The sequence below is a fragment of the Archocentrus centrarchus genome, chromosome 11, assembly GCF_007364275.1.
Source record: "Archocentrus centrarchus isolate MPI-CPG fArcCen1 chromosome 11, fArcCen1, whole genome shotgun sequence".
In the NCBI taxonomy this organism is placed as follows: domain Eukaryota; kingdom Metazoa; phylum Chordata; class Actinopteri; order Cichliformes; family Cichlidae; genus Archocentrus; species Archocentrus centrarchus.
In genome coordinates, this window is record NC_044356.1 from 24,488,777 (window position 1) to 24,511,116 (window position 22,340).

The 22,340-nt window shown below is 40.2% G+C and overlaps 2 protein-coding genes across 3 annotated transcripts in view; one reads left to right on the forward strand and one right to left on the reverse strand.

Annotated features, from left to right (window-relative positions):
* Positions 1–2,533: 2,533 nt before the first annotated feature.
* gja4 (gap junction protein alpha 4) lies at positions 2,534–7,527 on the reverse strand. Of its 2 annotated transcripts, XM_030740918.1 has the most exons (3): positions 7,395–7,527; positions 4,877–5,764; positions 2,534–2,650 (listed from the first exon to the last, which is right to left on the reverse strand). In XM_030740918.1, exons 2-3 carry the CDS (start codon positions 5,753–5,755, stop codon positions 2,591–2,593), a joined length of 939 nt encoding a protein of 312 aa, XP_030596778.1. In that variant the 5' UTR covers positions 5,756–5,764; positions 7,395–7,527; the 3' UTR covers positions 2,534–2,590. The 2 variants fall into 2 exon arrangements, with proteins under 2 accessions (XP_030596778.1, XP_030596777.1); XM_030740917.1 differs by lacking the exon at positions 2,534–2,650 and having other exon boundaries at positions 3,613–5,764.
* An 8,233-nt stretch (positions 7,528–15,760) lies between these two features.
* dlgap3 (discs, large (Drosophila) homolog-associated protein 3) overlaps positions 15,761–22,340 on the forward strand; it is a 195,178-nt gene continuing 188,598 nt past the window's right edge. Inside the window, exon 1 of the mRNA XM_030740779.1 lies at positions 15,761–15,853. The gene's annotated coding sequence lies outside the window, so the exon portion shown is untranslated. The remainder of the gene's footprint in view (positions 15,854–22,340) is intronic.

Genomic DNA, 22,340 nt, shown 5'->3' on the forward strand with positions numbered 1-22,340 from the left:
GTGTTTAGGTGGAGGCACAGTCACCCTCTACTATGGAGGACACAGAGAACAGAGCTGTATTTAAATTCACTTTAACAGTTTGTGTCCTACATAATAGATTCAAGCTTAGTGCATTCATTAGGATTAAAATTTAGATTGGAATAACATTTGTGTTCTCATGTATTATTATTAGAATATTATTACAATAATATAAAAAGAGGTTCAGTCAGCTTTACAGAAAAATAGCAGGTAGAAACGTCCTCCAAAGAACTACTTTTACTTTGTTGCTTTGAGTACATTTCAGAGCCTGTACTCTTTTACTTTTACTTAAGTAAAGAAGTTGAACCAGTACTTTGAATTTTACCAAAGTATTTTTTAACACAAGTACTTGTACTTCTACTTAAGTACAGAATGTCAGTACTTTTGCCACCTCTGGATGGCTCACACAACACACACAGTGACATTGTTAAAAATCTAACTCAGGTTTTTTTTTGTTTTTTGTGTTTTTTCCTGCGGCGGGATGGGGTGGAGGGGTGCTTTGCTTATTTTTGTCAGAAATCATGTACAGAAATATTTAATCATAGACGAGGGGATGCCAGCATCAGGCCACAGACTGGCAATTTTTAAACACTAGTGTACTTTCCAAACCTCTGAACTATGCTACGCCTACAATCCCACCCTAATATAGCAAACTAAAAATATTCCATTGTACAGTGAAGAGTCGAATAAATATGTTGCATATATTCATCACTACAAACAACCCATGTCACATCAATTCCCTTAGTTGTTTGAGGAAATTAAATATTGATCAATGCAGCTTTAAACATTAAAATGCAACACCCTGCAGTGTACACATACACAGATCTCCATAAGATGGATATGAAGTATTGGTTCCCTTAATTGACTCCGGCCACACAGCAGGCGTTTTGCCCACTTTCCTCATCATTCACAAACCCTTTGATGGGGCAGGGATGGAATAAGGTCAACAAACATAGGGGAGCCGGTTCAAAACAATGTAACAATGCCTACAGCAGCTCAATTGTCAGGGTGAACAATCCCGAGCAACCAGTCCCTGGGGAGAAACGACACTGGAACAGGAAACAGATACAGTTCAACTTCCTGTCAAGTGTTTAAATTTAGGTACCGGTCAAAGTGTTTTTGTAGTGTATTGTTGAGTAGCACAAATGCCCATATTAAAGACATGCTCCATGAATGTGACATTGTTATGGATAGGGAGCGATTCGTGTGTCTGCATTGTTTGCATGGAGCTGGCACATGCAGGCCCTGCCTTTTCCACAGATGGCTATGCCGCAGCATTAATACTAAAACTACTCGTTGACTGCAAGAAGCATTATTTATAATTACATCCGAATAAAGAAGCATTACACAATTTTAGTGACCTCACCTAGCCTGTAGCTGCTGTTTTAATTCCAGCTGTGTGAAGGTGTTTTGTGAAGTGAGGTAATGTTGGTCTTCTTTAGAGTGTGTTTGTGCATGTGAGTGCCTCGTTTGCCTGCTCAGGGTGCTTCCTCGAAGTATACAGGGCTTTTAGCAGTGCAGCTGGCAGGAAGTACAACACTGGATCAGCCCATTTTGGTCTAGCACACAGCGCAGGTGAACCCTTTAAAGTCGCTCCAAAGGTCGGTGTTGGGCGTTGACAGCTGGCCTTTTAGAGGCCCTGCCAGAGGCCTGAGAGTACTTGATAACACTTGAAACTCCTTTATAAGTCTAAATATTTAAGCGTAGTGGTTTGTGCATGAGTATGTGCGTACACTCATTCACCAAACTAAAAGATTGCCTTTCTTTGTGTGTGATAGGCACTGTGTGTGGCTTCACCAGCAGACTGAGGAAATGCATCAGCACTGACTTCAACAATGTCAGGAAACACAGTAAGAATGGCATCTGATCCCAGAAGCTGCCTTTGTAACTGCAAGTATAACCTCCCTCACTGATACAGCTCTTCCCATCTTATGACTCCCTTCATTTTAGTTCCATAGAACAAATATGTCAAAATTGTCAAAAATTTTACTGGAGCATTCTTTAAAGGAAAGCGACTGGTTCCCCCGGATCACGGGAAATAGTCCAGACATAAATAACAGGTAATCAGACCAATTGTCCTGACAGAGAAACATCCGATCAAAACAGCACTTTCACCTAAGGAGCGGAATTTCTCTGGCTCCGGATAGCAAGTGCTGCCAAAAAAAATGTTAAAAAATGGCTGGTGGAGCAGCAAATAACCTGCACCATCTGTTGTTTTCATCCTGCAGGTTTATGTTTGCTTCGCTGAACAGGAGAAGAGAGTTTAGTCTGCAGAAAGAATAGAGCAGGGCGTCGAGCTTCTCCACCTTGATGGGGGTATAAGGAAGATGGATGCAAAAACTAGTTCAACTATTCCGTCGCTGGCTCCGGCTGGCGAGCAGTGGGCCGATATGGGTCGCCCTGCGCAATCTGTTCCTTGACCCATTGGCTTTTTGTGGAAACACAGACACGAACAATTACATGTACACATGCACACAAATGCAGACCGAGATTTTTATTTATTTTTTTTAAAAAACGGGCTGCAAGGGAATGCTAGCCAAGTTCTCGTGAACAGGCATTAAACTGGGCAGCTTCAGCGGGCTGTTTGGATTGTTTTCTCAGCGGTATCTGCCAATTTATCCTTGACACGGGCCTGCAATAAAAACACAAATTCCACTTTGAGGACTCAGAAACAAGCTGTTATCATTACACACTAAAAAAATGTTTTTTTTGACAAACTGAAAGTAAATGTCAGATTCTTCAGCTGCTTGTTGCAGATTTGACCTCACACACACACACACACACACACACACACACACACACACACACACACACACACACACACACACACACACACACACACACACACACACACACAGAGTTCAGGCTGGCTGCTTGTGGCTTAAGAGGCTGTCTCACTTAAATTTCCCACCGACCACCTTTCCTGCCACAGATAACTGCTTATCGTCATGTAGACAGTCCAGTAAATTGCTGGAAATGAACGCTGTATTGCAGAGCGCTCTAGCTGCAAATCTGAAAAAAGACTTATGGCTACATTCTTTCAGAGTCTGGGCGAGCACCTTTTGTTGAAGGTGCTGAGTTCTGGATTTTATCAATTGCTTTCCACAAAAACAACGTTAGCCGTCAGTGCACTCCAGGGGATATTAAATCTAGTGCGGTTCTCCCTTGTATGAACTTTTACTGGCATTTGAGTGATGGCCTGTTCAGCCAAAGCTGGGCATTTGAAAACAACCATTAAATCAAAGTATTTTCCCTCCATTTCTTTTCTCCCCTCAGGTGGTTGTGCTCGTAATACCATGTAAAACTCATTCACTTTTCTGCACCTCTGTCTTTCTATTATTTATTCTATTATCTTTCTCTTGAATGATTAATTTGCTATAGCAGTATAGTACTGGGATAGGAGCAAGTGAGCTATCGCTTAAGAGATACGTTCCCCATGGAAATCTCATCCCTGTGTTTGGAAAAGAAGGGGAATAAAACTGTGACGTACACATGAGATCCATTCAAATTCAGTGGAATTTCTTAAAGTATGTCTACGATGCAGTCACTGAAATTTCTTTTCATCTGTCACAAAGCGACTTTATCATCATGAGTTCTCTGTACTTTAAACTTTATTTCCTCAAGAATAATAAATATAATCACAGGTATTTCTTTGCAATATCTCAAAAATAAACATTAAATACATTTTTGTTCACATAATTGCTTATTTCCTTTCTTTAGATTTGTACATTTCTGTACCGCTTTCAGCTCATTCACTGTGCAAGTTCTATCTCTAACTCACTAAAAGGTTTCATCTTCAAACTGGATGCTTGTCTTTGTGCTCTGTGTTCTCTCTCTTTTTCTTCATAGATACAATGCCGTGGTTGTTGACGACAACAAATCCCAATAATTTGGCTTCCCCTTCCCTCTGCGCCTGCTGTCCAAGTCCACATCCTCAATCTGAGTGACCAAAACTCTCTGGGTAAAAGGGGAAAATGATATTGTGTGTGAGCATGCATGCATGCATGCATCCACAGTCATTATCCTCCCGGGACCTGAGCATGATCTAGAGACCAGTACATTCCACAGGGTGGACAGAGCCACTGGGAAAGAACTGGGTTTTAAAAAAAAATTAATTAATTAAAAAAAACTTCAGGGGTTACAGTGCAAATCTCAAGGGAATATACTTAAATTTAGCTTCTGCTACATTCTCTCCAATAAACACTCATGAAAAAACCTCTCCACAAACCCTCCTTGCAGTATTTTTTCCCACTGTCACATTCAGCACTAAAAGCCATTAAATGTAACATGAAGGCATCTTATGACTTTAATCTTCTCTCAATGTGGAGTCTCATTTTCTTTGCCTTGGGGGAGTGTTCTTAAAATGCTTCATTTTGAATAGGTCCATTTATCTGATAAATCTCTGTTTGAATGTCTGTCAGCCTCTGAGGCATTAGGTTCACAGTACAGTAGCTGTTCTCCTCTGCCCCCCCCCCCCTCCCCGTTTGAGTCCTTACTGTTCACTCCTGACAGTCAAGTGTTTTGTGCAGGATAATAATTGTGAAAAACACAGCTCTCGTAGAAACAGACATCATTATTAATCCATCTGACTGCATCATACATAATTCTTTTGTTTTGAGTGTCCCTTGTGGGCACCCTTAGTAGTTTTGCCAGTGTGGTGTGCATGTTTCTTATAATGGACTCTAGGGGAATGTGTTGTCCTCATGGCCCCCATGCAGTTCACATAACTAGGAAGGGCATCGGTCCCAGCCTCTCCAGTCCCCCAGTTCCCCTCTATCGCCATGTCCCCGTAGCTCTCACAGGGGTTTGGACAGTGTGCAGCCTGACCCTGCATGGGGAGGTTGCTGCAGCTCCCTACTTTGTAAGCCTGTGATGTCTCCATTTGGAGTTCTGGAGTCCTTTGTTGCACCGGTTCCCGCTCGGGCCAAGGTAGGTAGTCTTGTTGCTGGGCTGAGCGTTTCTTCAGCCGATAGGCGATGGCAAGCTGGAGTAAATGGACGAGTTCGATGATGTTGAGGAACATCGAGATGACGGCAATCACCTGTGTGTAGATGGTGAAAATGGTCTTTTCTGTGGGTCGGGACACAAAGCAGTCCACCATATGAGGACAAGGGTTCTTTGAGCACTCAAACTTTGGTGCAATGAAGAAGCCATCGTAAAGGAACCAAAGCCCAACAATAAAGCCAACCTCCAATAGGACTTTTAATATGATGCTGAATGCATATGCTCCCAGCAGCCTGCCTTTCAGTTTGGGAGCCTCAGAAGACTTATCCGGTTTTCTGCCTTTCCCACCACTCTTTTCTTTCTCTTTCTCTTCATTTTTTGTGCTCCCATCATTATTGCCCCTTTCTGTCTGAACATCCCCTTTCTTTCTTCCGCCAGCATCACCTTCTTCGGCCTGCTTCTCATCCTCTTTTCTCCTCTCCTTCCCAGCCCTTACAGCCACATATCCAAAGAAGAAGATGGTCGGCGTGGAGACAAAGATGACTTGGAGGACAAAGTAGCGGAAGTGGGATATGGGGAAGGCGTTGTCATAGCAGACAGCAGTGCAGCCGGGCTGTAGGGTGTTGCAGACAAAGTCTGCTTGTTCGTCATCCCAGGCAGATTCAGCAGCAGTCCCCAGCACCAGCATGCGAAACAGAAAGAGTACGGTAAGCCAGACCCGACCAATAGCTGTTGAATACTCCTGGCCCTCTTCCAGCAGGTGCTCCAGGAAGGACCAGTCAGCTCTGGACATCCTCTGCTCCTAAGAGGGACATATGGTTATTAGTTATCAAAGTTATTATAGTTAGATACAAAAGGTGCATAAAGGTTTGGTAAGATTTTGTAGCACTTAACTATTAAACTATTACAATTTTTTTTTTTACAATTTTATGAATCATATTACACCTGTTTTTCAAACTAGGATTTGAAAGAATTTCCCAGCTCACCGAAGAATCTCTTCTTAAACTCAAATCTCAAGTGAAAACTTTTCTCTCAGGTAGCTTGGACCCCATTAAACCTGTCTACATGTCTGTTTTTTTTAATATGGGACATATAGCCACATTTTCTTTACAGCTGCATTGCTAAACAGAATGGACCATTGTAACACTTAACATCTAATGGATATATTTTTATTATAATTGCAAAATTGTAAACACAAATGAGCTAAGTTTCTCCAACCTTTTCACTATAATGGGGTCTCTATTCGCTGAGGAACGTGTATCTGGCTGTAGCCCCCTATTAGTTCTTCCATGAGCTCACACTCTTGTTAAGGTGGGGCCCTAACAGCTCCTCATTGGAGATGTGAAAAAATGAACCCCCCCAGCCCCCGCTACCCCACTAAAATGAACTAAAACAAAAACACATGCTACTAAAGTTAGCATTTAGTATGAATGGAAAGGAGTGTAAACTGGGGTGACTGAGTCCAAATGAGGCAACGTTTACATAATGCAAGCACGCAGAATGCTTTCTATTTTAGGCAGGATGAATCAGTTCATTTATGCAGATTTTAATTATACAGTTTAACTGATTATATTAAAAAATGTCTTCAGTAATGGAAGTGGGGGTAGTGGAAATTGTTAATGATAAATGACACTGTCAGTGGCTTGTCGGGAAACTCAACTCGCACACACACATAACTGAATAAACATCCTGTGTGAGGGAGTTCAGGCACTGCTGTGACACTTGTCTATTTGTTTATACTATTAATGTTTGTCTGTTATTTTTTTCCCCTGTGAGAGGAAAAACTTCTCCAGTAGGGCAACTTAAAGTTCTTCTGACAGGATGAGCTGATACAATGGACTGTCAGAGATTCTGGCCCCAGCTGAAGAGGCACAGAAATCACAACTTGACTGATCCTCTTTCGCGAGTATTGTCTTGAGGACGGTTGTTATCTCTACAAAACATACCACAAAATATCAGCAGACTAGTGGCAGATCACTCTAGGAGCTGGGAAATGCTTAAAATTGATTTGGTAAAGCAAAGGTCCATACAAAGAATCACAAAAAATAGAAATAAATCAACTGCCAGACTTTAAGTTTGCAGAATTCAGAACAGTAATGAAGAAAAGGAGAAAAATAAACTCATCGTGATTTCTTCCAAAGTTCAAGAGCAACTTTAACAAGTAGTTATCCAGACATGGGTCAAAACCTCGTCTGAGAATAAAAGAAAAAATTATCCGCAGGAAATAGATTTTATTCTAGGACAAAGCTACCATACATGTCTGAAAAAATGAACTTCAAATTTCAACCACTTCATAATTCGCTGTAATAATAATAATAATAATAATAATAATAATAATAATAATAATAATAATAATAATCAGTCTGTATAATCAGAACTATAGTGGAATATGAACTGTACATGTCCCCACTCCCCTCGGCAAAGATTCGTACCTTTCTCTCTCTTGAAGTCGGGTTTGTCTCCTTACTGGCTTACAGGTCCCAGCAATCAGTGTCTCTTTTATGTCACCTCCGCTCTATCCAGTGGTGGACTGCGCTGCTGCTCCAGTCGGGTTGTGTTTTGCCTTCTTTAAAAAGAATCGATGTAATCGGAAAAAGTGGGGAGAACTTTCCCATGCCTGCTCAAACCGGCCCTCCCTCAGGAACTTCGTCCAGGAAATGGGATGGATGAACTCACAGCGGTTCTGGTCAACTTTGTTTAAAGACCGCAGATTTGCATTAATTGCATGGGAATGTGGCCTGTCTTCGGATATTTAAAGCTATGAGGCCCAGAAGTCTGGAAATAACTCGTAGTATGAATTTACAAGAGAAGGGAATGACAAAAAAAAAAAAAAAGTTTTAAATGCGTTGTTGTGGAATGAGACATTCGCATTAATAAACATAAATAAGCAAATCTTGTAAGCCGACTCTAAATCACTTTGTGCACGTTTATTAGACCAGAATGACTTACTGTTTTTTCCAGAGAATACAACAGATTAACCTCCTATTAATAAACCCCATAAATACCAATAAGATTTTATCGATATCCTTCCTCTCCTAGGTGCGCAGGCTATTAAAAAATATCGATTATAAAAATTTATATCTGTCCTTTGCAGCCTCGTGAGTCTTATGTCCGTATTACTTACTCTGATTGTCCACAGCAGACTCGTGTAATTTTCCATTATGCCACATAATGGCGCCAGCCACCTTATTTCCAAGAAGCGCGTCTCTTCAATAAAGCCCCATAATTGGCTGAAACATGAATGTTGTTTAAAGTAATCGGTTTGTGACCGAATTTTACTTTTGTTATAAACTTTTTAAAATTTTTTTAATCAGTGTAATGTTGAGAATTGAGAACTCACTTTGTTTCAGTTTCTAAGTGCTTGGTACTTTAAATTTATAGCAAGAATTACCTCTACAGCAGCCACGCGCAATCATATATAACAATCACGTAATACAACACAGCAGTCATTATATATTTAACTTGAAAAAAAAATGTTAATATTGTATTGTGTTGTATTGAACTGGGTGTAGCTCTCTGTGTACACGTGTCTTATTAAGGTGCACACAATGCAAAGAAATTAAAATCGTTTTGCCATCTAAACTACAATAACTTGCATTGTTGTACTTCTCTCTTTGTACGCAAACACAAGACGCTCGGTTTGCTCAAGGAAACTGTGCAACAAGAGTTCAGCTTCTTGTCAAACCGTTATTTTTCTTTCAGTCAAGGCTCAGACAGCAGGCTAGTTGAGCACAGGCTTTGTTTGCAGATGTTTGGCTATAGATGATGTTGCTATAAATCACACATTCTATCTCTCATTGGAAGTGCAGATAGAAATAATGCAAAAGCTGGAGGCCATAGACTGGATAGAAATAACAAAGATCTTTTTGAAACAAACCGTTCCTTTTTAGATGATGCAAACAGACTGTAAAAAGAAGAAGATGCTGGCAAGCTAAATTTCCCTGTAAGTCATAATACTGTACAGCACTGCATTGCACATCATAGCATAGTCTGTACCAGTCGAGCTAGTCACTGCCAGTGCACTTATTTGATGCCACACTCAGGCGAATTAAAGCTTTTGCCAGAAAGTCATCTTCTCACAGCCGCTCCCAGTTATCACCGTACTATCATAAAGTGTCAGTATGTAGACTTTGAAAAGAAGTGGGAGGCTGGGTCCATCTAACCAGCTGCTGCACAGAGCAGACCTTGATAAATAAAAAAAAAAAAAAAAAGCTCGGCAAATTGACAGTGAATCATCCTGACAGATCAGCGTCTTGCTCTTTTCTTTGGTCATTACATCTGCAGATGAATGGCGAGGAGAGAAGTGAGGACACCTGACAGAGAGTAATAGAACTGTTTCCATTCAGGAGATGCACTGTGTCTTCCTGTGTTCGGTGTGTTCTTCCCTGCCGGTACAGTTATCAATGAAACTAATTGCCTGCCTCAACTTCAATCAATTCTTCACTGCTGGATACATTTTATCATTGGCTATTGTATTTTATGAGTGATTCAGTCCTGAGTGTGCATCAGCGAGCTCAATAATGCAGATATGAATGTAGAGTGGGAAAGGTAATTCAAAGAACATCCCATTATGAATTTGGGGGATAAAAGATTTTTGAAGTTCTTTTTGTTGGCTTGCATCTGGTAAAACCGAAATGATACTGACAGGCGTATTCTCACAGGTTAGAATGAAACAACAAATGTCCCCGTCCATTCACTTGACAGCTTCGGTCCCCTTAGAAAAAAGAAAGTACTGACGGCAAACAAATCATGCCCATGTTTTTTAAACATTAATAAATAATCGAGTGTTAAATCACCATCACCTTGCTTTACTGAATGATTAACTGCAAACACTGCCTGCAGAAATACAAGCCACAACACCTCCTATCCGATTGATCTTTACCTTCCGAGGTAAAGATCAATTGGATAGAAGGTTGATCTTTACCTTTTTTACTTTAGGTAAAAAATTATTTTTAGAAAAACTGATGATATGCTGATCCTGCCATCATTTTTGTCTACACTGAAAAATTCAGTCGTCTGATGTCACGGCATTATGGTACAGATAATCCTGGTCTCCAATGGATATGAGACTTTGGTGATTCCTGATTTTTTCCACAGTCAGGTCAGATTTATCACTTATCAAAATTTAAAAAAAAAAATCCCAAAAATATTAAAAATTTTAAAAAGTTTATGTCAGTCTGGTCTCATGAATTGTACAGACATTTATAGCTTCCATGTGATTTAGATTAATAATTTAGATGATTGGCATCCGACATTTCATTTGGTGCCATCATTAGGTCAAAATTTCAGTTTGTCCAATATTTTGACTTCTAAAAAATTATATATTTATATATTTTTTGGCTCAGCACCCAGCCTTCATTTCCATTTGGATGTGTGTGTCCTTTCTTCTTTTTCTGATGAGATATAGTTAACATATTCACAGCCTGGTACAGAAACAGTTTCAGTCTCTAGGCATAGTTTCTCCTTTTGTAACAACTGTATGGTTTTTAATTTTCAGTAACTTATATCTTTGGATTTTGCTAAGGCTTAGAATCAGGGACGTGGCATCTTTGAGTGACAAGGGTGCTGACTCAGGCAGGTATAGCTGATAACTGCTGAATCTCACGTCGGCTGAATTCAGTTGTTGAACTGTTTGCTCTGTTAAAGGAATTATCTGACAAATATTATGGCCTGCTCTCAGGTGCAGCCTGTCCAAGCCTGTGCTTTTGTACTGGTGACTGAAATTCGTGTTTTATTAGTCTACCACTTTACACTAATAAGCAAGTATCTGTGTCTGTGCATTGCACCCATAATGTTGAATAAAATGAGCATCTTACATTATTGTGACTTTGAGTATTTTAGCATGCAAGTATTATTTAATAATTACATTCTCACTAAGCCACCAGAACAGCTGCTGAAATGTGCCCATCTGCTTTATCTCGACAATGCATTTACATTAGGCTCCATAGATTTGTGGTGATTTACACACTTGTATTAATTGGATTTGTCTGAAGGTCAAAAATAGATGCAGGTGCATTTTCCTGACATTACAGTGTTGCAGCCCTCCCACAAAAAGAGAACAGTGATGTTCTTGTGCCATGTCATACTGTGCAAAAATAAAGGATTTAGCTGTGTGTAGTTTCAGTTGTCACAATGGTCCTTGTCATAACCCTTCTCCCAGCAGCCTAGGCTTCAGTGTTTGTATGTATATCTTTATCACTTCAGAAGGTCTACAGCTCTGTCTGTGTCATGCATATTTCATCAAAAAAACATGCAAAGCTTTGGAACCCAGAGCCCATAACTCATGACATCTTTACTAACCAGGCAGCGGTAAAGTACGTACACCGCCTGCTGTGCTGTAAATTTTCTGTTAACATGACAGACTGATAGAGTAAGAGTGAATCCTGTGCTATCCTATCTGTTTGTAACACTGGAAGAAGTAGGATTTTACATTTAGTCTTGGAACCTAATCTGGTTCTTTATAATTTAATCTAAAAAAAAAACTGTAAGTCCTCTTCTTTACTCTCACTCCATCCCATGTCTCCCACGTGGTCCTGTTACATTCAGCCTTGTTACACCTTTGGACCACTCCCTGACAGGCACTAGTGATTACAGCCAACTTGAAGCAATGCCATGAAAGCGCACATCGGCAGCTGCTGACATCTTTATTAGCAAACCCGAACAAGGAGGATCAGCAAGTTTATCTGGTACTTGGCATACATTTAAGAACTGTTATCACTGACTTAAATGCACAATATAATAATTTTACACATACACTGCACACCTGAATGTTTCTAGATAGTACCTGATGAAGAATGCAAAAAAAATGCAAATATCTGAAAAGGTCTAAATTGACATTAAACAGTCTTTAAATTGCCTGCTTGTCTAGCAGAAAGTTTTTATGATGTACAATATGCTGTAACACGTAAACAGTGCAGGTGGCAGCTAGCAGTTGGTCATCCTATGTCCAGCCTCCTGTCTCTAGCATGCTCCACCCAGACAGCACCCTCACCTCTACCACACACAGTATTTCTAGTAGTGAGAATGAACTCCTGCTGACAGTGTCCCGACCTGACTCCTGATATTTTCTGGATTTAATGAGTGAAAACAACTTATGTACTTTCTTCTTTACTGAGAGGGGGTCTCTATAACAGAAGACTGAAGCTGCAGCCACACTGTAAGAAATCCATCATTTTGAAACTGATGGCTGGTCGCTTGTGGCATTCTAGACTCCGTTTACTTTGTTAGCCTTCCAATGTATTCGCTATCAGGTCATATGGCAGTCAACGATATCCTTTTTTTTTTTTCTTCTTTTTTTTTTGCCCATGATCACTTGAAGTCACGAATGTCACAGACATTCTACAGTCTCTGGTCACATCACAGCAAACTGCTTCCAGAGTGGACGCAGCTTAAGCTTGGTGGATCATGTGAGTTGATGACTTCAACATCATTGCAGATCAAATCTATCAAGTATGATTCATTCAGAAATCATATTTGTGAATGAGGTCTTGAACCAAAACTTTATTCACATTATTTTCACATAACGTTAGCTAATGTTAGGTTAATTGCTAACTTACCAGTATTTAGTTTATTTAAAGTATCTATATAGCAACTATAGCTAACATTAGATACCAAATTCAATAGTAGCCCAACACTGTTGTCCGTCTTCCAACCGACCCCACTAAACATAACTTCATATATTTTATGTAACTTTATAAAAGGTATTGTGAGCTTTAGCTTGGTGGCTGTTGTGAATAAAAAGGTATTCGTGCAACTGAAAGACGACCAAAATGAAATGGACCCTGGAATAGTGTAAGGACACAAGTTAAAAAAAAAAAAAAAAGCAAAACAAATTAAAAATAAAATAAAATAAAACACTGATCTGCTTATATTTATTGATTTTATTGCAGAAATGTTATAAAGACTATTAGACCTTTAAGTAGTCACATTTAATTTTGCCTTCAAGCTAGGCCATATATGTTATTTCCATCTCAGTTCCAATTTTCTAATAAATGCATAAAACTCCCTCTTGCTTTCTACCATAACTGAAAACACTGGATGCCAGCTATTCTCTGAGATGCATAGATGTGCACTCATATGTTGATGGGATGTGTGGGAATGGTCGTACAAAGCTAATTTTACTTTGATATTTTGATCCCGAGAGAAAGAAAGATTAGTGGAGGGCTTTTTTGCCACTGACTTCTATTTGTTTTCTGCAGATGGATTCATATGAAAAATGCCTGTATTTTCTACTCTTGGGCCCTGGAAGTACCAAAAAGGGGCTCGGGGTTTTTCAAATAACCCAGCCAATGTTTCTGTTGCAGAAAATCACATTTCCAATTTATTCTGTAACCATGCAATCCAAGATTCCAATCACAAGATCTTCTTAAAGCAGCTGGTTTGCAAAAGAAAAAAAAAAAAAAGAGCGAGAATTCTTTTACAACACCAACAAGGAACCAGTTTGCCAAGGTCAAGGTCTTCTGTCATCTGACTTTAGCATAGTTCAGACAAGTGCTAATGAAGACACAAACAGATCTGCTAGGAGGCTGTGAAGCAGGTGGCGCAAGGCTGTGCTGTTAACGATTCCACCCTGATGATGAATGCCCTGCCACATACATGAGTGGTAGGGGTGCATGTTGTGCCATGTTGAAAATGTAGATATTACTCCTTGACCCAATGAACCAATAAATATTCATTAGGCCTCGTTCCATTGAGACAGCAAAGCTACTGACTCTTCACTGGTATTGCTATGCAGGAAAATTGGTGTGCTGTGGCTGAGAATGCAACTGACAAGTGAAGAAGTGGAGAACATAAATATACTGAGGCTGATACACTAAAGGCTGCATTTCTATATATTTTGCATGAGTATTAAGGCATGCTTGTAACAGAGCTTGGAGGCAAGTGAGAATTTTGCGACAGTTGAAGCTGGCGTGTGGGAGCTTATGTATGTATATTTATAAAGTAATCAAAGGCAGGTGTGATCAGACTGCGTTGCGCATAGGGAGATTTAACATGAAGGTTTAACACCAAGCAGAATAATCACCTCTGATGTTACATACCCTAACGCCCTCATCCTGACAGCGAGCATGTTTTCCTTTAAAGGAACTCGCATACACATGCAGACAGTCTCACACAGTGGCTCATATCAGTGTCACTGACCATGGTGCTGAAACCAAAGGCTGCTGATGGAACCAAGCTGCTGCTGTTCCACAAATGTCACTGCCATCAAGAAAAAAAAAAAAAATGACAATACGACACATTACACATGCTTCCGATAAGTATAATTCATCTGTACATGAATTATCATGAAAACAGTGTTTTCTCTACTTCTGTAAGATGCTCAGCTGTTGTTAAAACTGCATGCAGTTGCAGTAAAATACAGTGTGGAAATAGAATACTTTATTATTGCCAGTGGGTAAAAAACACAGGGAAAGTGGCAAGCTATGCAGTAAAACAGTTGACCTCAGTTCTTACTGTATATATCATAAATATTTATCAAGTCAGTAAGAAAGAAAGCTTTGTTATGCAACAGATTGAGGATGAGTATAGAAGTCTGTCGGCATAAAACACTAGTAGGTGTACTGAGAAAAATGTACTGGACACCATCATTTGGCACCATATATGTGTTTTATATACTCATTAAACTTATAAATGGTGGCTGTAGCGGGAAAAGGCTTTCACTGTTGTTAATGAACCATGCAGACTAGATCTGTAGCACTGGCATCTGATGAGCCTCTGCTCTCTCTAAATGTATGTAGCAGGAAGAACAGAGGGATAAATTAAAAAAAAATGGTTCAGTGTGTCTTTCTCTAACTTCCCTTTCATAAACACACAGATAGCCTGCATGCACAGCCATTTCCAGCAGTTTTAGCTGATACAACAACCCTTTACATGGATAAGATTTAACATGACACATTTCATCTTGTCACCAACTGATGTTTGTTGAGGGCCTAATGCAGTCCCCTCTGTGAAAACAGTACGAGAAAGATACATTTAGGTCATTAAGTTTTCAGCCGTGCAATAAAACACTCGTGCAGTCATGAAATGGCCCTGAGGCCTTTTGAAAGTGAGTCTTTATTTCCACTGTTTCTCTCTCTCTCTCTCTCTCTCTCTCTCTCTCTCTCTCTCTCTCTCTCTCTCTCTCGCTGGCTCTGACCCATTTACAGTAGCTGCGTCTAAGTTAAGTGCTAGACGTGATGGCGTATCCAGAGTGAGTCTCTACATGCTGCTGAAAACATCACAGGTGTGATCTTGGCCACAGACTAAAACTAAAGGTGTTCTTAAGCAGTGTTTATGGGCAGTGTGAGAATGGATGGGGTTTCGGCCCTATTTGACTCATCACACATAACCATATATCTAATCAAAGAAATATATTACCCTGATGTCCTGCTATACTACCCCTTTTAATAGACCTGCATGTCCTTTCATGTCGAATTCTGTTTTTAATACTTACTATAAGAAAACAGTACAAACGCATCAGTTTATGCAAATTGTGCATTTGCACCAAACAAGGGCACAGGCCGACTAGAAACACGTGGCATGTATGCTGCCTGAGTAAAACATACAGATAGAGCACTCGTTTTTAATAAAGGGAAGTCATCAGGCTGAGCGGTTTGAAAGATTGATTAATTTGCAGTGTTTTAGCGTTGTAGGATAGGCCGACATCGGCTTTATTTGGCTCCTCCTAGAGCCGAGGAGAGGAGCCGCCGAGGATCCCGTGGACCAATCGGTTGCCGGTAACATTTCAGTGGGGAGAGAGAGGGAACGCGAGAGAGAGCAGTGGTCCTCCGTGCTTGTTCTCCATCCTCTTTCCTCCACACAGCGATCGGGGAGCTGTGGAATAGGCGTGCATTTGCGTTACTCAAACGCAGAAAACATTCAGTGAAAACGTCCACAGAAAGTCCGCTCTAAGGTAAGGAGACTCCTGAAGCTGTTAGACTGCTTTAAAAAAAAAAAAAAAAACAGAATGTACAGGCGCTCCATTTTTAAATGTTCTTTGAACGCTCACTATTAGTACACGCAGTGCAAGTAGGCTGTCATGTGGTTCTTGTCGATTGACTACATGATGGGGACAACGGCTAAATGTTGGTTGTCAGCGGGGCGCCCAGCTGTGTCAACTTGACAGGAGGAATGAGAAGTTGCACCATTTATGATCACAGGACGACCCCCCCCCCCCCCACACACACACACACACACACACACACACCGATACACAAGAGCACTTAATTGTCTTTGGCTGGAAATGCAAAACACATATGGAAAACACTCGGTGATGTTGCCAATCACCGCGTTTCATTCGTGCGTAAATGTTCGCTGACCGTGAAAGCGCGCCTTGCTTCTATGTGGTGTGCTTGTGTGTCCCGGAGAGGAATTTGCGCTGGGCGCAGAAGTATTGCTTTTACACAGCAAAGCATAGATGCACAATGATCTAACTAATCAAACGAGAGTCGCGTACGAGTGTGGCGCTTGGGACAGCGAGTAGCTGATTCCTCAGGACCACCCCGGTTCAGGAATCCCTCGGGGGATTGGGGGGGGGGGGGTCTGATAGCGAGGTGGGGTCGCTTAGGATGCTGCATATTTATTACTAAGTGCACTTGAATGGTTAAACGGGCGAGCTTTTACAGCGCAGGCGAATCGCTCTAACACGCATTTGGCGCTGATTTGAAAGATGGTGTGCATTCCTAACATCTAGTTTTCCCATGAATAGTCCCAGGTAACGCCCCTTTTGCCGCTGCAATACAGTCTCTCTTTGGGCTTTGCTTTATTAAATAGTGCCGTTAGTTGGGCTGGATAACGTGTCAAAAGACCAGATAGATGAGGCACAGACTATGGGTTGTTAGTCATTCCTTCTTGGGGGCATGTGATGTGAATTTAGATGCCCATATAAGCTTGAGTTGCATAAAGGGAGTCCATATGAAGTTGGCTTTTTTTTTTCTGATTACTGGGTCCAGGCTCCTTAGTGTTTCTGTATGAGTGTGTGTTGGTGCTTTGCTTTATAGGGGTAGAAGGCTCAGGGCCCTGATAGTATGTGCAGTGTACATTTCCCTGCATCCCAAACAAGATCACTCCAGAATCTGATTACATAAAAGCATTTTTTTTTTTTTTGGTTAACAAAGTGAAGCATTGACTCAGTGACCTGACACTATGGTTTTAATGTCAGCGTAATCAATTATTTAAGCTACAGCAGGGTATCAGACTGTCAGATTTTTATAGCTGGTAGCCTGCTCCCCACGAATCATTGGGCTTGAACCTGTACTGCTTGCACGCCCAGTTTTACAAAAGAAGCTGGTTTCCAGTGGGGATACCCACAATCTGTTTTCTGTCTAGGATCTTTAAGATGTGAAAAGGGTGTGTTAAGGCTTGCTCTGGTTTACAGCAAACTGTGCTCACTCAAATGGGAAAAAATAGGGTCATTTTGACAGTACGGAGGCTGATTATGCAGTGGGAGATAAGAATGCTTTTCTACTTTGTTAGAAAATTTGTCACATAATACAGCAGAAATAAATTACAGTATTCATTTCACATGAACATACTTGTGAAGCTCTAAACAGCAAACAAAACCACAGCACATTTTTAGTGGCTGATTGTGGAACAATCCCAATTCTGTTCTGCCTAATCAAAGTGTCTCCTTCATTCAGCAGAAAAGACAGCCATTAAGAAAGCGAGATGCAATTAAAAAGACGGTTACCGTTTCTCGTTCAGCCTTAAAATTAATTTTCTTTACTCGACACACACACACACGCGCACGCACACACACACACACACACACACACACACACACACACACACACACACACACACACACACACACAAAAAAAGTGGGATGGGTGTTTCTTGTGAGAAGGGGCTGAATTTACCACCACTCCTTTTGGGGTATCAGCACGCATTGCACAGAAATCTCATTCTTTCTCTTCACCAGCAGCACAGAAGAGGCTCCATCTTGATGGGCACATGAGGATTAACTGTTCATCTTGGCGTCTGTTTAAGGTTCCTGCGCACTCTTTTCTCAGGGGAACAAGTGATCTCGGGAAAGTGGGAAGAGCAACACACACTGCCCGAGAGGGATCATCTCCTTAGCTGTCTGATAGCTTCAGAAACTGATAATTTCTGGCACAAAGCGACACAATGTGACGGGATGTTATGATTTGCTGGTGTCAAACACCTTCCACTAGCCTATGCTCATATAAGCTATAATAATAAACCAAGGGTTTTCTATGAGGTCAACTGTAACCACAACAAGCTAACATGATAGTGACAGCGCTACCTAATGTTGGGTGCAATACATTACAAGGTAGTGTTATGCAGGTACAAGTTATCTAGCTATATACTATTTTAAATAAACAGACATTAATACATGAGTGTAAAAATATTACCTTTACCTGTTCCTTTAGTGGTGAAGAAAATGAAACAGTTGAATTCGCTGCACTTGTGTCAGGCATATGTCAGGCATGTGCACCTCTGTCAGGCAACTCACAAGCTTGGTTAGCTTGTGAGTTCTCGGAGAGGATGTCTGTCACATTGTGGAATTAATGCAGTATTTTGTGTCTGGGTGATACAGCTTACCGTCAGCTACTTCACATTTTGAAGAAACACCTTAAAAGTTAAGCTCAGCTTTAGGATGCTGGTGGTGAGGCCCTCTTCTGAAGAGAAGAATGATGCTGGTGCTACAGCTCCAAAACCACAACTAGCTTTTATCTAATGTTAGATTAACCAAAATGCTGCTGGTTGTGTTTGGAGATCAAATCAGTACGCTCATGCTCTGGACAATCTAACCAACAAGCTAAATGAAAAGGGTTTGTTTTGTTTTGTTTTATAATACAAAAATAGCCAATGCTAACAAGTTAGTTCTCTTAGTAGGTAATGCTGCAATGTAACAGATTCCTTTTTATTGTTGGTAATTTTGTAATGCAACAAGCTACTTTTAAAACACTTGTCCCGGGCAGTATGTTGGACATACAGTCTTAATTTCATGCATGAAAGGAATTCTTCTAGCACTGCTTTACTAGTGCACTGATAAAAATGCTACTGGCCACCAGAAGCAATGTGGAAGCATTGAGAGGGACCCTGAATTAAGTACACACCCTTCTAACTTACCACTCTAATTATATAAATCATAGATGTTAATGTGGGACTATAGTAATTAACCCACAGTTAACTCACTTCAACACAGCAAAGATCATGGTGCACAATTATTTGTGAAACTCTGTAACAGTATTGATTGCATTTACAAAATTACACCACTGAACAGCATGCTGGGAATGCAAACTATCCAGGTATTAGTACAGCTCTCTACTAGATTTGTCAGTATTATTAGCTATTTGCTACTGGTATCTGCATTTATAATGGCTGATAAATGAACATTAAAAATAAAGGCAAAAACACCATTCAAGCAAGTTATGAATGTTTATGTTGTAAAGTTTGTGTTTGGAACACCACAAACGATCGAGCAAATAAATAACTACACATAACAAATGTTTATATTTATCTGGCAGATTTTTTTTAACAAATCTGTTTATGTTTCATGTGTCTGAAAGAAAAGAAAAAAAAATCATCCATTATATTGGAATTTTTAAACCAACAAATATCAGTATGGTTCTTAAAGTCCTACTGTATAGCGTTCTGACTCTATCTGTGACTAGCTGTTATATTCAAGAACAGTAAAGACAGATGGTGGATGAAGGAAAGTGATCAGACATGTACCAGAATAAGTTGTGACCAAGAGAGGAGCTGTCTCCACTGAGTCTCGTTTTGCTTCATCTCTTCTCTCACTGCTTCTGTGCTGGACCCTGACTACAGGCAGTTCTTGGGATGCTTCTAACAGACACAAATAATTTGGGCCACAAAGTTTGAAAGAATAGGCCCAAACAGAGTTTGTTTCAAGCTTCATTTCACAGCTCCACTGTGGAAACATTCACGCTAATGAACCATATGTCGACTTTGTTTAAAACACAGCTCCAACAAGAAGTCAGATTACGTCTAATCAAAAAGTATGACAGGCAGTCTGTTAGGCACTGACTCTGTAGGCCTTTGCCTATCATTTATTTTTGTCAGCAGAGGCTAAAAGTAATTATTGTTTTGGTTTTTGGCTTTACCCAGTTTTGTGCCAATCCATCCAGAACATTACTAATACAATAAGAAATCAGGGGACCGTCATGTTCATTAGGATTCCTCACTGGAAACAATCAGTTTGTACAGCAAATGTAGAAATTTGTTCATCAGTTTTACAGTAAAAAGTCAAAAATATTGACCAACTGGTGGTGCTACCAGAAAAGCCAATGGATCACTAAACTTATTAGGATCCACGCATTGTTTACCATGAATATGCAACATTTTGCAGCAATCCATCTAATATTAATTGACTTTTTTTTTCTTGGCCCAAAGGTGCTGCTGCCTGTTTGGTGAGATATTTCTGGAAAATGAACACCACTTTTAAACGCAAGGGATTCCAGGAAACGAATTAACAGGGTTTTACAATATCCCTTCTAATACTGTCAAATAATTCCAGAATTAAATGGGAAAACTTAATTTGTACTTGATACAAGGTTATCTCTTGTTAAATATGCTTAACATTAGTGAGTAATGTAATGGTTTATGGACCTTGCCTAAAAAGTTAATCAATTGTGCATATTATATTTCCTTGCCAGTAATAGCTGCTTAGAAATCGGACCTTCCAGAGTCACCATTACTCCATTCCCACAATATAGACTGGGACTAATAGAGCACAGCTATCCTCTCTTGAGTATATCAAAGCTCAGAGCTTCAGTGGTGGGGAAGCAATAGTGGTCTGCATGATGAGGCAAAGGGCTTAGAGTGTTTTCAAATTTTTCGAGATGCCTTAAAAAACTGACCCCTGCATGAAAACTCAGATCATGTTATTTGAATGAAAAGATGGGTCTTGATATAGTGCATTCATTTAGAAGATACTTTAATGGGTGCTGCCATCATAACATTTTCACCTCCCTGCCTCTCTTAGTTTACATTTTCTGGTCATCTCTTTTTCCTCCCCTGCCCAATGCTTACAACCCACACTGAAGCCATTTTGCATACTACATGTCAATAAAAAGCATTCATCTCTAAAGCTGGGGGGGTTTAGTGGGCTTGCATGGATACAAAGGTGCAGACTGCATGCGAGGTATAAGCAGACCATGTTGGGTTATCTGTGTTTTGCCTCCCCGCCAGTGTTTATACCTACAGGACTTGTCATTTTGAACCCATATACTTAATTCCCTAATGTTAACCGGTATTAAAATAATAATAATGACATACGGGAGGTAAGCTGTACTCAGATCAGATGTGGCATATAGTGACAAGAGGCACTGACAAATCAAGGTGCAGTTTGTTTTTTTCAGTTTATTTTCTGAAGCGGCTCCTATCACTGATACATGGTCTAATTTGACCTGCTGTCGAATACCCTTGTGGTAATTAACAGTATAACATTTACCTTTGAATTAATCAATGGATGGAGTATTTGTCATTTAAAATGTCGCCCATCCCACAGCTGCTTCTTACTCACAAAACCAAACAGAAGGAATGAGGGAGATTACTGTCGCTAAGAAGCACAGGCGGTCAGAGGTGAGGCAATCAGATGCTGGAGATATTACGAAGCTAAAATAACCAGATACACTCATAGCTTTTCTCAAACACAGTGGTAAACAGATCGACTAAAATGTCATCTCAGTGGATCTGCAATCTCGATCTTGTTGTAGGAAAAACATTAGTCATGAACACAGCCTGTGTTTTGACAGAGGCGTAATACGGCAACTGGACTAATTAGGTTATACATGGTGAATAAGCTGTGTCAGTTATGTCAGACTGAACTGAGTAACCCTTCCTGTAATGGTGCTGTGATCTTGGTTCCACTTCAGTTTGGAGAGACCCTCAACTATTTGGTGTGTTGATACTAAAATTGCTTGCTGCCTTTTCAAAATCAGATTCTTGTATGGGAATAGTCATGCTATGAGCCATATAAGAATACATGAATACCAATAAAGTCAGTGCTGTGTCGCTGGTGAAGAAAGGAACAATATTGAGCCCAGCTGAATATCTAAATGGATGTTATATGAATAGATTATTATGTGTACCCGATGGAGAGCTGGATCCTGTCAATCAGACATCAAAAGAATATCTGAAGATGATCAAATTTCAAATTCAGAAACAAGATGAATGACTCATAGAGGTGTAACAATATTTCACTGGTTAGCACAAAATACAGTTGTGAAACTTGAGAAATTATTTATGTTATTTCTCCTTTCAAATATATTATTTTGCATTATCTATTATGTTGCTCTTCAACATGGTATGCCTCTTGGAAAGTTAACCAGCCCCACAGGTTTATGCTGTGGCCACAGATTTTTATTGTTTCAACATTGTTTCAGAGAAGATATATACCTCCTGCCTTG